Source organism: Lolium perenne, chromosome 4 (assembly GCF_019359855.2).
Source record: "Lolium perenne isolate Kyuss_39 chromosome 4, Kyuss_2.0, whole genome shotgun sequence".
Lineage (NCBI taxonomy): Eukaryota > Viridiplantae > Streptophyta > Magnoliopsida > Poales > Poaceae > Lolium > Lolium perenne.
The window spans coordinates 356,577,550-356,594,602 of record NC_067247.2 but is presented as its reverse complement, the minus strand read 5'-3'; the positions used below and the strand labels follow the sequence as shown (position 1 = coordinate 356,594,602).

General features: G+C 51.2%; 2 protein-coding genes and 1 pseudogene across 2 annotated transcripts; all 3 read left to right on the top strand.

Moving 5' to 3' along the window:
* Nucleotides 1–635: 635 nt before the first annotated feature.
* Nucleotides 636–1,070, top strand: LOC127296893 (uncharacterized). Its single transcript, XM_051327125.1, has one exon. The coding sequence runs from the start codon at nucleotides 636–638 to the stop codon at nucleotides 1,068–1,070; it is 435 nt and encodes a 144-aa protein (XP_051183085.1).
* A 39-nt stretch (nucleotides 1,071–1,109) lies between these two features.
* On the top strand, nucleotides 1,110–2,613 carry LOC127296892 (uncharacterized). The gene is made up of 2 exons (XM_051327124.2): nucleotides 1,110–1,758; nucleotides 2,351–2,613. The coding sequence occupies exons 1-2, from the start codon at nucleotides 1,110–1,112 to the stop codon at nucleotides 2,353–2,355; spliced, it is 654 nt and encodes a 217-aa protein (XP_051183084.1). The 3' UTR covers nucleotides 2,356–2,613.
* A 620-nt stretch (nucleotides 2,614–3,233) lies between these two features.
* LOC127347970 (uncharacterized) lies at nucleotides 3,234–7,683 on the top strand (annotated as a pseudogene).
* The last annotated feature ends 9,370 nt before the right edge of the window (nucleotides 7,684–17,053 follow it).

The window sequence follows — 17,053 nt, the reverse complement described above, 5'->3', positions numbered from 1 at the left end:
TTGAGCGAGGCGAAGAGAGCTTGGTTCGAGAAGAGGCGGAAGGAGATCCTAGAGTGCCCAAATTGAGTTGACAATCTCAATTTGTAATTTTTATATTTTTTCAAACTATGGCAAATTTTGTTTCTTCATCATGGTACATTTTATTTGATATTATTTTATGCTATTTAATATTATTCTATATTTGTTAGATATTATTCTATATTTTTAGATATTATTTATAAGTATGTGTGGCTAAATGGCCTATTTCTTTAAACCAAATGGCAAATGGGTGGCCGCTGCGTTGGGCGCAGCATGCGAGCCAAACGGACACGCGGACGCGGGACGCTGTCCGCGTGTCCGTGCGGCCACCTAAACGACCCAAAACTACCCAGCGCGTTCTTTTGGATCGCAGCATTGGAGATGGCTAATACACTTTGCTTTCCCATCAGGTGCTGAAATCTGGCAGCGCGTACTGCTTGTCTCTTCCCCTTGTCCTTCCCCGGCCCAGCCCAGGCCATTCGTATGGGCCATAGTTGGCGACTGGCTCATCACTCCTAAACTCCACCACGCCGCGGCGCCCCCTCGACTTCCAACTCGCCCCCAAATCCCTCAACCAAATCCCCAATTCCAGCGACGCCGGCCGAATCCTGCTCGCCATGTGCCTGCCGCCTCCGCCGCAAAGCAGCCCCGGCTCGCCGCCGGAGCTGGTCGACGACGTCATGCGAGATATCTTCCTGCTCATCCCAGCGGACGACCCCAAGAGCCTCGTCCGCGCCGCCGCCGTCTGCACGCGCTGGCAAAGCATCCTATCCGACGTCGTCTTCACCCGTGAGTACCGCACGCTCCACGGGACGCCGCCCATGCTGGGCTTCCTCCACAACACGATCCATACGAGGAGAGACGAGAGGAACAAACAGTACTTCGTTCCCACCACCTCCTTCCGCCCGCCGGCCTGCCACGAGCGCTGCCGTCTGCGCGCCCTCGACTCCCGGCACGGCCTTGTCCTCTTCCACACCTCTAAAAGCGGAGAGGACTTCGTTGTCTGGGACCCCGTCACCAAAGACTGGTGGAGAATCAAGGCCAGCGACTAGTGCTCCGGCATCATCTCGCATGACCAGGAAGACGAGGGCATGCAGTGGAACGCTGCGGTGCTCTGTGCCAAGGACCAATGCGACCACGTATACTGCCATGGCGGCCCTTTCCGAGTAGCTCTTGTGGGCTCCGACGAGGAACACACCTTTGCTTCCGTCTACTCATCCGAGACTCAGAAGTGGAGCGATATGATCTCCATTGAGGAACCGAATGCCATCATGAAGTCGGGGCACATTGCTGTTGTGGGAGATAAGGTCTATTTCCAATGTCAGGATAACGATATTATTGTGGAGTACAACATTGGCGAGCAAATAATATCAGTGTTTGATCAGCCGGCAGAAGACGAGGATTATCACCTGCCGTATGCTCCCCTCGTGGGGGTGGAGGATGGAATGCTGCTATTTGCGTATGCTCTAGAGCCTAGACTCTACCTATGGTCAATGGAGGCTGGCCCCAACAGAGCTGAGAACTGGGCAAGACGCAGTGTCATCGAGCTCGAACCGTTGCTCCCGCCTCCTGCGCTCTTCGATGTGTCGGTAGTTGGTTTTGCCGAAGGTGTTGGTGTCATCTTTCTGAATACCAAGGCCGGCTTGTACACAATTGAGCTCAATTCAGGCCAAAGCAAGAAGGTACACAGAAAGACATCAGGCGAAAAAGTCATGCCTTACATGAGCTTCTACACTAGAGGTACCATCTAGCATCGTACTGCTTTTAAATATGCATATGAAAACATGAACGCTAAACACACCATTTACTGCCTTTGGCTATAAGTATGTGAAGTTTTTATTTTCATTTTTCTGCGTAAAGAGATATATGTATAATTCCCAGTAACTGCGTGGTGCTGTATGTTTTGCTGGCTGTTCTAGTGTATATATATATATATATATATATATGCTCTGCTAATTAGGCCTCACAGACTTAACCCGGTCAGAGCTTTGCTGATCAGGACCTACTATTGTCAACAACAGTTAAAGTAGTTAAGTGATCAGAGGTTTGGTGTGGACCAAGAGGTATCCGGCATCCAAACCTTCTTGTGGTGTTTTGGGTAGAATAAGAATAGCCTAGTCCCATGCAGGCCAGTAAACACTTACCCAAGCGAAAGAGAGGATTTCATTGCTATCTTTCCCAACACTTTAGTACTAGTTCCAGATTGAATCATGTTGTCATGTGCATGCTTCCTGTTATTGCTTAGTTGATTTGGACATCTTTTCTAGGGCAAAGTGTGCCCCTCTTCTACTTATGAGATCATCTTATGAAGCATTGTCTTACTACGGTGCAGCATGAAGGCGGTTGCCGCGACCTTGGAGTAAGCTTAACGCGCTGGTGTTAGTGCTACGACTATGTAATCAAATGCTGTCAAGACCGATGGATCTGGTTACTTTTGCTGCCCAGGTAGAATGTGAAGTGAACTTTAGTGTCTTTTGGTTCTGATTGTGTTGGACAGTTTGGTTTGGGTGGATGTGATTTTCGTATGCTTCTCCTTGTACAAAGATTTTGTGTCCGTTTGGCTGAACTGCGAGCAACTGGAAATAACATTTTCGTGTGCTTCTCCTTGTACAAAGGTTTTGTTTCATGAATTGGTGAAAATTGCTAGTTCTATATATTTTGCTGATAGAGAGGATGCTATTGTTTGGAAATGCACTTTTATGGGGTTTACAATGTACAATCTCTCTGTGCAGCAATAAATTTCAGGGCGGTTTGACAGGTTTACAGTAGGGACAATGTGGCTAAGAGACAGGCCATTAGTCATCAAACATGCTTTTTTGTGATGAGCCTGCGCCTGTGGTCATGCTGTGATGGTCCAGAGAACCAACATGTTGCAGGCAGTCTGGCTCAACGATAACAAGAATACTGTTGCTAATATGTTTTGGCAGCTCTTTTGTGGAACTCTCTCGTAGTGATCATGTCTTTAGTAAAACAACCTGGAGTGGAATGAAGGGCTTGTGGCAAGAACTGGCTTATTCACCTGAACCGCGCTCAATTCGAACTGGCTTTCATGAGACTTTTTTTTACCCTTCTTTCAGGAGACATTTTAATGATCAGATCATGGTTTTGTTGCATGAATTGCTACAAATTACTTGCGGATAGAGGGGATGCTATTGTCTGGAAAATGCACTTTTCTGGGGTTTACAATGTACAATCTCTTTGTGCGGTAATAAATATCTGGTGGGGTCTGACAGGTTAACAATAGATAGAGACAATTTGGCTGAGAAACAGAGCAATAGGCTTATCAGTAGGGATAATGTGGCTAAGAAACAGAGCACCCACCACGAACCACCCTGCGGAGATCACTCAATCTCCCATTTCGTCTCTACCGCGTCCTCCTGCCCGCTTGCATTTGAAGACCGCAGCTACTGGCACATTCTCGACTCCTGGCACGGACTCGGCCTCTTTTACACCCCCAAGGAGCACGCGGACTTCACTATCTACAACCTCGTCACCAACCGCGAGTGGGAAATTCAAGCCGACCACAAGTTCTCGGACATCATACGGTCAAATGAGTCCAAGTACTGGTATGAATTGGACGAGGGCTTATCCTGGAATGCCACAGTGCTCTGCACCAAGGACCGATGTGACCACCTCGACTGCCATGGCGACCCTTTCCGAGTGGCCTTTGTGGGCTCCGACTTGAAACGTGGGGTAACCATCGCATCCGTCTACTCATCAGAGACTGGCAAGTGGAGCGACATGATTTCCGTTAAGCAACAAGATGTCATCAAGCCGACATGGCACAGTGCTGTTGTGGGAAATAAGGTCTATTTCCCCTGTAAGCAGGACTTCAAAATCATTGAATATGACCTGGGTGAGCGTGAACTATCGGTGATCTGTGTGCCATGTTGGCCCAATGCAGACGTTGTGGGGGTGGACGATGGAATGCTGCTGTTTGCGACTGTGCTGAAGCATAGACTCTACCTATTGTCGATGGAGGCTAGTCCCAACAGAGCTGGGGGATGGCCGGATGGGCACGACGCAGGGCCATCGAGCTCGAACTGATGCTCCGCCCTAGTGCCCTCTTGCATATGAAGGTAGTTGGTTTGGCGGAAGGTGTCGGTGTTATCTTCCTGAGTACAGCTTGTGGGCTGTACACAATTGAGCTCAATTCAGGTGAAATCAAGTACCTCAACGGAAAGAAAGCAAAGTACCCAATTGAGCTCAGTTCAGGTGAAATCAAGAAGGTGCACAAAAAGGGCTACTTCACAACGGTCATACCCTACATGAGCTTCTACACAGGAGGTACAGAAAAGCCTTGCACTTTTTCAAATATGCACACCAAGTCATGAACAATAAGCACACCATCGACACCAGTACATCGATGCTTACAAGGACATGATGGGGTTACCAGCTCAACATTACATCATAGGAGGACAACAAGAGATACAAAAAAGGGGGAACAAGCAACGCTAACTAGGAACTAGGTAGAGATCTTGAGCCCAACGAAGAGGCGAGGAATCCTGCTGAGAGGGCGCGGCGCCGACACTGTCCAAACTAACAGACCTCCCAAGCAGAAACAGAGCACGCCCATGACCGAAGGAGGTTGGTTGACTTCATGATTCGAGATTCTGAAGGAGGAGGGCTTGAATGTGACGCCTACAAGGAGGAAGACGGTGCCCAAGGGCGTCGACTCGCCTGCAGTGGCCAAGGCCTTACCGAGCTAGACGACCGCATCACCCGAGTGACCACGACCGGTAGCAGTCTAGCACCAGGCGCCTCCAAGGCCTTGCCGAGCTTTCGCCCTAGCCCAAAACACCACCCCAAAGACGCAACCTTGATGCTTGTCCAATGACACACTGAGTCCACGGCTTGAAGAAGATATCATCGGCGTCACCCGTGGCAAGACGCAAAGCTAGACAGCCACCCCTGGGTTTCTAGGTAGCCAACCGAACCGGGATAACCACCGTGTAAATGCAACCAGGAGACGGTGGCGGCGAGAAGCACAAAGAGGGTGAGAGGGTGAGCCTAGAGTCGATGAAGAAAGACTTCGCCCCGACCGGAGAAGCACGCAAGTTTTGCAAGGAGGCATGATCCAGCCACACGAAAGGAGGGACATTTGGTGGCGCCTCCAAGAAGGTAAATGGCGTCGAAGACGTCATCGTCACCTGCACCAGCTGTAGCCTTGCACGGCTTTCGCCGAATTACCGTCCCGTACCATTAGCCGGCCAACGCCATGAGAAAGGAACCAGAAACCACTGCCGACACCTCCTCATGTGTTGCCGGCCCAAGGAGATGAGGAGACCCAATCCCAAGAGTCACCTACTCCAAGCTCATCGCCGACACCGACCGCACCAATCAAGCAAGCAAGAGCTCCAAGATCGCGTGATGGCCTGTCCAAACCGCCTTAGTCCATCCCATCTCACAGATTGACCCGACAAACCTTGGATCTGGGGAAAGAAGGTTCATTTTCCGCGGAAATGACACAACACCTCGTCAAGAGCATGGCGAGGCGACAGCAAGAGACAGGTGCTACACAGCACCACATCACCCGAGTGACCATGACTAGTAGCAGTCTAGCACCAGGCGCCGATGTCCACCCCTGGAGCAGCGCCGCCGCCCGAGCCCACCCGTGGAGCCGAGCCCACCAAATTGCCCAGGGCCACCTGACGTGGGTATTACCCTTCGGGTAACCGACATTGCCCTATCCTGTATTAACTAGTTGGAGGCCCATGAAGGCGCTTGGAGGCGAGACGGGTCACCAGGATGGCGCACCAGAAGAATCCTTGACGGGCAAGACAAGGAAGCAGCCGAACAAGGAAAGATTAGATTCAAAACTATTGTAAAACTAGTCGTACTCGGTTTGACCTCTTGAGACCTGGCCTCCTATATAAAGGCCAGGAGAGGGGCTGCCGAGGGACACAATCAATCTTAGCAGCCTTAGCCACCAAAAGTCTAGAGCTAGGTCGCCGCAGCGCTTAGCCTCTCGACGAGATCTCAGCCGAACTATTCGGCACCCCATTGTAACCCATTATCTTCATAATCAAGAACAGACAGGCAGGACGTAAGGGTTTTACCTCATCGAGGGCCCCGAACCTGGATAAATCGCTCTCCCCCCTTGTCTGTGAACCGATGTCTCGTGTCAGCTTGCAGGATTCCATCAACCCTAAGCCCCAATCGGAGGGCATTGCCGAGGAGTACCCTCGACAATTGGCGCCGTCTGTGGGAAGCCTGTCGCCACCAGACAAGTCATCGGCAGTACCAGTCACGTCCGCGGCGTTCTTACTCGAGTCGCCAACGCCAGCAGAACCAAGAGATTCAATCCGCTGCGGGTCCTTCGAGTTCGTGCCGCACCACGAAGCGCCTCACTTGATCCCCGCAGGATCGACTGGCGATATGGATGCTACTTTCGGTGGTGTCCACTTCATCATCGACTCCGGAGGTTTTCTTCGCCTCCCTAGGACCAGCGCATCTGGCCTGAAGGCCGCGGTTTCGGAAGACGTCCCTCCAAAAACAACCTTAAAGGTTCCACCCAGGAGCATGCAAGAGAGCAACCAAGGAAGTTTCGACTTCATGGCAGGGCGGAGGAAAAGACGAAGGGACACGTACCGTGAGGAGGAAGGACGAACAGCAACTCACCTTCGTCAGTTCGAACAAGGATGCCACGACGCGTTATCAATCAAGGGTCGCACCCGCTCACCATATCTATCGGCTACAGAGCAGCTTGAGGCACCGTGCTACCTCCACTCCTACATCGATCCGAAGGATGGTCGAGAGAAATCCAGTCACTTGTTAAGAAACTGTCGACATTTTCTGGAAATTCGACAGTTCTGCGATGACCTCAGAGCCGAGGCCATATCGAGAGTTCACGCAATGGAGAGAAGGGCAAGGTCCTACAGCTATCCAACAGAACCATATGTACCGGAGCCGTACGTACCAGCAGGAGGAGGCGATCATGTACCAACTGAGGTGTTTCCGGAACCGTGCGGGCAAGTCAACATGATCCATAAAACCAGCTTTTCAAAGAGGGAGATCAAGAAGTTCTCCCGGGAAGTAAAGTATGCGGAAGTCGCCATGGTCGACACACCCGATTTCATCGACTGGTCGGATCAAAACATCTCCTTCAGTAGGGCGGATCACCCGAAAGCCGTCCCGAGACCTGGCCACGCAGCCCTTGTTCTTGAAGCACAAATTGGAGGGTACAACATGAGCAAAGTGTTCATGGATGGAGGAAGTGGCCTGAACCTACTATTCGCCAGCACAATGAGAGCAATGGGCTTAACAGTCGATATGCTAAGAGAGTCCAACACAGGATTCCACGGCATCATACCGACTCGACCCGCTTATTCTCTTGGTAAAACATCATTGGATGTGGTCTTCGGCACGCCCAGCAATTTCAGAAAAGAGAAGATCGAGTTCGAAGTAGTTGACTGGGAGTCTCAGTATCACGCCATCCTTGGCAGGCCCGCGTTTGCCAAATTCATGGCCGTACCTCATTATGCATACCTAAAACTGAAGATGCCAGGCAACAATGGGACCCCAATAACTGTTCATGGAAGCTTTGCTCGATCAGATAACTGCGACCGGGAGTTCCAGAAGATCGCCTCGAAGTTCGGAGCCAAGGAGGAACGCAACGCAATCGACACCGTTACAGATCACACGCAACCACCAGCCGACAATTGAAACGTAAGATCCGACGAGTTTGACGCTGCAAAGGAAGCCAAGAAGGTGCAGGTGCACCCCATTGACCCGAAGAAAACGGTCAATACGTCGGCTGACCTTACTGGCGCATAGGAAGGCGCGCTCATCGAGTTCCTTCGTGAGCGCTGGGAGATATTTGCAAGGGAACCATCCGACATGCCAGGTATCCCCAGGGAACTCGCTGAGCACGCCCTTAATGTTGACCCAACAACCAAACCAGTGCAGCAGTCAATGCGCCGATTTTCCGAACCAAAGAGGAGAGCAATTGGCGAAGAAGTCAGTTGACTCCGTAAAGCAGGATTCATTCAGGAGCTCAAGGAAGTTGAGTGGGTGGCCAACCCTGTCATGGTGCCCAAAAAGGACACCACCGCTCTACGCATGTGTATTCATTACACCAGCCTTAATAAACACTGTCCGAAAGACCACTTCCCGCTACCTCGTATTGATCAGATAGTCGACTCCACAGCCGGATGCGATCGCCTCTCCTTCCTTGATGCATACTCCGGGTATAATCAGATCAAGCTGAAGAAATAAGACCAGGAGCTAACCGCGTTCATCACCCCACACGGCGTTTTCTGTTACAACGTCATGACCTTCGGGTTGAAAAACGCAGGAGTAACTTATCAACGTTGCATGCAGGCTTGCCTTGGAGAGCAGATTGGGAGGAACATCGAAGTTTACATCGACGACATCGTGGTGAAAACGAAGCACGCCGCCACTCTCATCGATGACTTACGGGAAACTTTCGACAACCTAGACAAGTATAAAATCAAGCTGAATCCCAAAAAATGCTTCTTCGTGCCAAGGGGACAAGTACTCGGGTACTTCATTTTAGCAAGGGGGATTGAAGCCAATCCTTTGAAGATCAAAGCTATTCTCGACATGGAGCCGCCAAAGAATCTGCACCAAGTGCAGCAGTTAGCAGGACGTCTGGCAGCGCTTCGTAGATTCATCGCCAAGCTAGGGGAAAAATATTTGCCTTTCTATAACCTGATGAAAAAGTCAGAAAAGTTCGAGTGGATAAAAGAGGCGCAGGAGTCCTTCGACAACCTGAAGAAAATCTTGTCAACGTCCCCAGTCCTCGTAACCCCGCGCGAGAAAGAAACACTACTTATGTACATAGCCGCAACAACACAAGTCTTCAGCAGCATTTTGGTTGTCGAGCGAGAAGAGGCAGGAAAAGTCCACGGTGTTCAGAGGCCTGTTTACTACCTCAGTGAAGTACTCACACCCGCGAAGCAGAGATACCCTCATCATCAGAAGCTGGCGTATGCAGTATGGAAGTCGGCTCGCAAGCTGCGTCATTATTTCACGGAGCACCCGATTGTCGTCGTAAGTGAAGCACCATTGAAGAATATAATGACTAACCCAGAAGCCACGGGTCGAGTGTCCCAATGGGCCATCGAGATAGCGCCACACGACATAACTTACGTTAATCGAACGGCGATAAAGTTCCAAGTCCTCCAGATTTTGTGGCAGATTGGATCCAGTCGCAGACACTAGCAGCACCCGACATGTCGGGATCATGGACAATGTATTTCGACGGGTCAAAACGGAGCACAGGCGCAGGAGCAGGAGTGATATTGATATCACCACAGGGAGATAAGATGAAATATATACTACGTATGAATTTCTCCCCGCCGACGAACAATGAAGCAGAGTATGAAGCGCTGCTGCACGGAATGAGGATGGCGAAGGCATGCGGGGCAACTCGCCTAGAAATCTACGGAGACTCAAACTTGGTGGTGCAGCAGTCGATGAACTTATGTGACGCGGTCAGTGACAACATGATCGCCTATCGACAGTTGTATCAAAATATGGAAGCCAAGTTTGAAGGATGCGAACTCAAACATATCGGCAGAGCCAGCAACAAGGAAGCCGACACTCTAGCGAATATCGGGTCCATGTGCTCCCCCATCCCAGACGGAGTGTTCTACGAAGTCATTGCTCAGCGATCGATAGAAGAGAAAGCTTCGGCACCCTCAAAACTGTCGACTGATGAATCAGCGGCAAGCCAGCAACAAACTGTCGAAGAACCTTCACATTCATCAGTGGAGCAAGTCCTCCTCCTCGAGCCGCTATGGACCAAACCATTCCTAGCATACCTAACGAAGCAGGAGCTGCCGGAGGATTCTGTGGAAGCAAGGCGGATCGTCAGACGGTCAAAAGCCTTCACTGTGGTCAATGGCGAGCTTTACAAGCGTAGCATCTCGGGTATCTTCCAAAGGTGTATCGCCATTGACGATGGAAAAGCACTGTTGCGCGAGATACATGAGGGAACCTGCGGACACCACGCAGGAAGCAGGGCCCTTGTAGCAAAGGCCTTCAGGGCAGGATTTTACTGGCCAACGGCAGCGTCGGATGCTCGAGATCTAGTCATGAAATGTGACCCCTGTCAGCGCTTTTCTCCAAGGCCGCACGCCCCTGCAACAGATCTAATGACAATACCTCTAGCCTGGCCCTTTGCCCAGTGGGGACTCGACCAAGTTGGGCCGCTACCGAGGTCATCGCCTGGAGGGCACACGTACTTACTGGTCGCAGTCGACAAGTTCACCAAGTGGATCGAGGCAGTGCCCGTTCGAAACCAGAAGGCCGAAACAACAGTTCAGTTTTTCAGAGGAATAACTTGTCGGTTTGGCATGCCCCACAGCATCGTCACAGACAACGGATCTAACTTCGACTCCAAAGAATTCCGAAAGTTTTGTGACGACGGAGGAATCAAATTGAAGTTTGCATCAGTGGCCCACCCACAGACCAACGAGCAGGTGGAAAGGATCAATGGTCTAATAGGGGATGGCCCCAAGAAACGCCTTACAGGCGCGGCTGGAGCCTGGGTCGAGGAGCTACCATCTGTGCTATGGAGTTTGGGCACCACACCTAACAGGTCGACTCAGTACACCCCGTTCTTCCTGGTGCATGGAGCCGAAGCAGTTCTACCAGCCGATGTTCGGTTTGAAGCTCCTCGGGTGACAGCGTACACAAAATCTTCTTCCAACATTGCGCTGCAGGATGCTGTGGACCTCCTCGACGAGGCACGAGATATTGCCTTGGCAAGAACGACGGTATACCAACAGGCGTTGAGAAATTACCACAGCCGACGAATACGCAGTCGAAGCTTTAATGTTGGGGATATGGTACTTCGGCTGAAGCAAGAAAGACCCTTGAAACTTGAATCACCATGGGAAGGACCATACATCGTCACTGAAGTGATACCAGGAGGAGCATATCGGCTCAAAAACCCAGCTTCAGGAAAAGACGTCGGGAATCCATGGAACATCGCACAGTTGCGACGGTTCTATACATAGAATACAATTGTTTTTATTTACTCGACAGCCCTTAAGGTTACTTTTGCATTATGAATAAAGTTCTAATCAGGTTTTCTACCTTTTTTCTTCATTTAGGCCCTATCACCCGAACAGATCGTTCGGGGCCCCTACCATTGGCTCTTACTCCCATCGGGAGCGCCGGCCTAAGGAATACGCTTACACAATGTCATTGATTAAATACTCTCAACGAGAGCTAAGATCAATGACGCACCAAAACAACCAATCCAAGCCTCGAGAAAATACGCGAGTGCTGCAGTCGATGGTTACATTATCACAAAATAAGGCTCAAACCGGTGCACCGCGTGACGAAGCCAAGCGTCTAATTACCTCGACTAAGTCGATGGGTCTCGCTCTTACAAAACATACATATCGACTTCGCAATAACATTGCAAAATTCAATGAAGTCGTCGAGAGAGCAGGTTGAACTGATCACTCAGCCGCCCTCAACAATAAATTACCAATCAAACTAACATAGCGTGTAACGCACGCAGTAAATTTGTACAAAAAAATCTTATGCAGGTACAAGGTTATTACATTCATGACTAGGCTCCCTGGTTCCCTTGACCCCTCAGTTCCTTCTCAAGGCATGACTCCATCCGAGAAATAATGGTATATGCAGGGCCTCTAGCAATATCATAATATTTCCCTAAACTCCTCTCGGTGTTTGCTATGGCTCTCAAGTCTAAGGATGGATGACATGCCAATACCGAAGCAAAGGCAAACTCAGCACCAGCCAGAAGCTCCTTCCGCACCAACTGCCGAATCCTTTCGGGCGACTTGAATCGAGTAAACAGGGCAGACAAGGTTTCGGGTGCCTAGTCCAGAGGAAACAAAGTCTTCCAAACCATCGTGAGATGGGCGTGGAACTTATCGAAGTAGTAATGCGCCTTCTCCACCCGATGCTCAAACTTCGCCATGATAACAGCCTTCGGACGATGCAACCACAGATCGTGCTTCAGGTGAGCAACATCAGTCATCGCCTCGACCTTTTCATGGATCTTCTTGTTCTCCTCGGATTTATCTGAAGATACAACTGAAAAGGAACGAATATCAGTTAAAAGAACATCCGAGCTACGCCAGGAATCAGAAGATGGGGAAACACTTACAACCCAAACTTTCGGTGGCAACATGGAGACCATCGAGAGCATATTGCTCAATAGCAGTTGCTATTTCGCCCTTTTTCTTCACCAACGCTGCCATGGCCCGAAGAGAAGTAATGTCTTTATTTAAACGAGACACTTGGTCACGTAAGCGGCGAACAAGGTCAGATTCATCGTTAGTCGAAGGATTTGAGAAAAGCTCGGCACGAGAAGAAGATGAAGGAATCTGCAGTACAATCTTCGATTCAGAACGACATTAACATAAAACTCCCATCGGGAGCGCGTGGCATATATGTTACATCCAAAAGATTGTTTTAATCGGCAACAGAGCCGAAATAAAATAGGACTAAGTCAAATTACGATTGGTCTTATTTACAATTAATGAAGCAACAAGTTCAAGGAGGCGCTGACGATGAGCCAGGGGCAGCTTCAGGAGTAGGCTTGGCTTGTGCTTCGTCTACCAACTTTAGGAGTTGATTGGCACAAGTCACTGCCGATCTTTTGAATGGTTCAAGGTCGACTAAATGGTTGTCGTCATCCACATGCAATGCCTTAGATAACTTCTCCAAGTCAGACCCCATCCCATGACCCATTAGCAGCTGGAAAGTAAGAACCGCCCCAAACAATCGAGAACGGCGTTTCAATACCTCCACAGGCTCGGAAGAATCAACAAGAAAAGCATCCGCCATCTCTCCAAGGGTCTTGTCCTGCTTCATCTTCGGGAAGATCATCGAGTACAACCTCGACAATGCTCCTCTAGTCTTTTGCAGAAGCCCAAGGACTTGGACATTAGACTCGGCAGCGAGCGACAGGGCATGGGATGTGGAGTCCTCCCGAAGCTGATGGCGTCGAGTGACGGTTATATTGGCAGCCTCTGAAAGAAGGACAGATCAGTAGCCAGTAAGAAAAAACCAAGAAAGAAACTATGTGTCGAGAATTTTACCCAATAAATCCTTGATGGATTCGCGGAGGACACCTTCCTTTTTATCGACTGCAACCGCTGCCGCACGCCCGGGGTCCTGTTCATCCTTCATCTGCTGCTTCAGCTTCGACAGCTCCTCCTTCAGCGAGGCATTTTCCTTCTTGGCGTCGGTGGCAAGCCTGTTGGCCTCCAGCACTTGGTCAGCCGAAGACTTGACAGTCTTCCGAAGCTGGGCGTTTTCAGCCTCCAGTCGAGGAAACTGCTCAGCGAAATCTACCACAGCATCGACTATGGCATAAATCGGCTGCAGCAAGGGAAATCAAGAAGACTCAGTTGACATGAAGAAAATTCAGCAAAACAAGGAAGAGTAAAAACTTACGTGGTCGCGAGCAGCCGACGAAGTAGGAGCGTCGCTAGGAGGAATAACCTTCGACACTGGAATTTTCTCCACGGCCGTCCTCGTGGGAGGCATCGACTTGGCAGGAGAAGGATTCGGCTCCTTAGCTGATGCCGTTCTCTCAACAGATAATTTAGCCCTCTTTGCGAGAGGAACATGATCATCATCAGAGCTACTTGAGAAAAAAAGGATGATTAGCATACAAAATGACAAAGGTCAAATTACGAAGGAGTAAAGATGCTCACAGTTCCAGGTCATCTTCGGCAGCAAAGAAGCCTGACGGCCCCTTGTCGGCAGGAGAAGGTGGAGAAGCTCCAACGGCATCATTATCTTGGTCGGTGGGACTAGATTTAGCCGTCGTGATAAAATCCTCATCTATCTGCAAGCGACGCTTGCTCCTGGTGAAAGCGGCCTCCTCGACAGTGTCATCCTCCTGGACATCGCTGTCCTCAAAGACCTGCTGGACGTCCTCAGTCCCTTTGGAATCGTCACCATCATCCTCTGGTTCCACGCCGCTTTCCGGTGTGGGAGGATAGTATTGAACGACGAAGGAGGCCTATCAAGAAGAGAAAAGGAAGTTCGTAAAACACAACGAGGAAAGAAGAGATGAAAGCAAGCAAGTAGTAGCAAAGAATACCTCAGTCGGGAGATGGTCAAAGTCATAAGGGGAGCGAGCCGATTTCAAAACAATGGTGTCCTTCATACTGAGGCACGTCAAGCGGCGAACCTCGTCTCGAAGTTCGTCTGCCGATAGGTCGGCAGAGCTGATCCTTGACTTGTCGCCTTTGCCAGTATAAAGCCATAACTGGTGGGGTCGAGACATTAGAGGCTGCACTCGACGTTGCAAAAACACTGAAACTACTTCAGTGCCGCACATCGTCAAGCCTCCCGTATTCTTCAGGACGACGATCTGCTCAAACAGCTTGTCGGCTGTCGCCCTCTCTTCGGGAGAAAGGGCGTTTTTTTCCAGGACTTCTTCTGGTGAGCTATCAGGACGTCTTCAAAGGGAGGAAGATTCGAACGCCGCCCAGGCACCACGGGATCTCGCAGATAAAACCACTTGTTGCGCCAGCCCTGGACGGATTCCTTCATTGGATAGTCGAAGTAGTCGACCTCCTTCCTGACGACAAAGCCAACGCCACCGACGACGGGGGGGGCCATTGCTGTCGTTGTGACGCTTCACGTAGAAGATCTTCCTCCAAAGACCCCAGTGAGGGTCAATGCCAAGGAAGGCCTCGCAAACGGTGATGAAGATAGAGAGAAGGAGAATGGAGTTTGGGGTCAGCTGCCAGAGCTGGATCCCGTAGAAGAAAAGAAGGGAGCGAAGGAACTCGTGGGCCGGAAGAGAGAGACCACGGAACAAGAAGGCAACAAACATGACGGTGAAGCCCTTTGGGGGCCTTGGGCGAGAAACCGCACCTGGAAGACGAATGTCGTCCTCAGATGCGGAGATGAAGCCGAGGGCGCGCAGCTTGTTGACGTCGCGATTGGAAATGGCGGAGGCACTCCAATCGCGGCTGACTTTGGCCGCGTCCGAGGTGCTGGCGCTCTTCTTCTTGCCCATGGCGTGCGGAACTTCTGACGAAGAAGCAGAGGAAGCAGGAGGGCTTGAGCGAGAAGATGAGCAGTAAGAGGTGTGAAAGGTAAAAACGAGGAGGCCCTCTATTTATGCCGTAAGAATCTGTGCGAGATCGTGGCCATAACTCCACAGGCGTCGTGGGAGGTGGAGCGGATCTGGCTGTACACATGGCGCTCGAAGAAAGAATGGAACCGGCGGCCCATTATTCCCACGTTGTGCGAAAATCGAGGAGACGCCTCGGTCGCCGCGCGTGCACTGGTCAAGTCCTAAAAACTGCCCGCGCAGAGCTAGGGTGGGCCCGTCAGGTCAAGTCTTGTCAATCAAACCACAGCAGCCGCACGTCAACAATGACGTCATAGAGATTTTTGCGAGCAGTCGAAGAAAAAATGAAAAAAACATCGGATGGTCTTGCGACCAGACTCGGGGGATGCTCCCATCGGGAGCGCTGGACGCGCACCCGACAGAATGAGGAATCGAAGAAAAAGGATGAAGAAATGATCGCTCAGTTCGAGTCTGCACCCGGTTGCAAGCACCCACGCCCAGACTCGGGGGCTACTCCCATCGGGAGCGCTGGATGCGCACCCGACAAACTTTTTTGCACTCCAGGATCATGCCCGGGGACTTGATTCTGTGTAGGGTAACGTTGTTTTGCCATCTGCAGTTAACCAAAAAAAGTTGGGCATGTTACTCATCATCCCTTGCATGTGGAAAATATATTGGATGACCTATGAAGACCTGCAGAAAACTTCGGCAGAGAAGAATGTTCGAGTGGTACAACTTGAGTCTACGCACGGATTGCAAGCATCCGTACCTAGACTCAGGGGCTACTCCCATCGGGAGCACTGACGCGCACCCGGCAGAAGAAGATGATGTTGATTCAAGATGAACAAGATCAATCGAGGAGAAGAACATTAAAAGGAAGCATGCTTCAGTCTCTACCCGAACTATGTTCAGCTAGACACTCGGGGGCTACTGACGTGGGTATTACCCTTCGGGTAACCGACATTGCCCTATCCTGTATTAACTAGTTGGAGGCCCATGAAGGCGCTTGGAGGCGAGACGGGTCACCAGGATGGCGCACCAGAAGAATCCTTGACGGGCAAGACAAGGAAGCAGCCGAAAAAGGAAAGATTAGATTCAAAACTATTGTAAACCTAGTCGTACTCGGTTTGACCTCTTGAGACCTGGCGTCCTATATAAAGGCCAGGAGAGGGGCTGCCGAGGGACACAATCAATCTTAGCAGCCTTAGCCACCAAAAGTCTAGAGCTAGGTCGCCGCAGCGCTTAGCCTCTCGACGAGATCTCAGCCGAACTATTCGGCACCCCATTGTAACCCATTATCTTCATAATCAAGAACAGACAGGCAGGATGTAAGGGTTTTACCTCATCGAGAGCCCCGAACCTGGGTAAATCGCTCTCCCCGCTTGTCTGTGAACCGATGTCTCGTGTCAGCTTGCAGGATTCCATCAACCCTAAGCCCCAATCGGAGGGCATTGCCGAGGAGTACCCTCGACACCACCGCCCGGCATCCAAGGCCACGCCGCCCCGCCGCCCTCACAGCCGGAGATGCGAGCCACGCACGGCCGCCGCTCGAAGAGGCAACGCCGAAAAGCCCCCACCGAGTCTCCCACCAACAGCCACACCCGCGCCAGCACCTACCCCAACCACGGCAGATCCAGAGGAGCCGCCGGCCTAGAGAGACGTACCTGGACCGGGGAGGCCGCGGGCGGCGACAGCAGCACCGGTGAGCCACGCGCGGCGACGTCCCTCCCTGTGGCCGCGCAGATAGGCCGAGGGCCGAGATCCCCGCCATCCCCTTCACCGGCGCCGTGGTCTTCTACCGGCAGCGCCTCCGGGGGCGGCGAGGGGGGGAGGGAGGGCGGAGGGGGGCGGCGGCAGGGGGAGGCTAGGGTTTCGCCCCTCGCGTCGCCTGGAGGAGACGACGTTGAGGCGCGGTCAAAGGGCCAGGCTTTGTTCCTTGTAACTTAGATTGATGAATTAATAAAGTTTGAGAGTTTCCAATGTGGC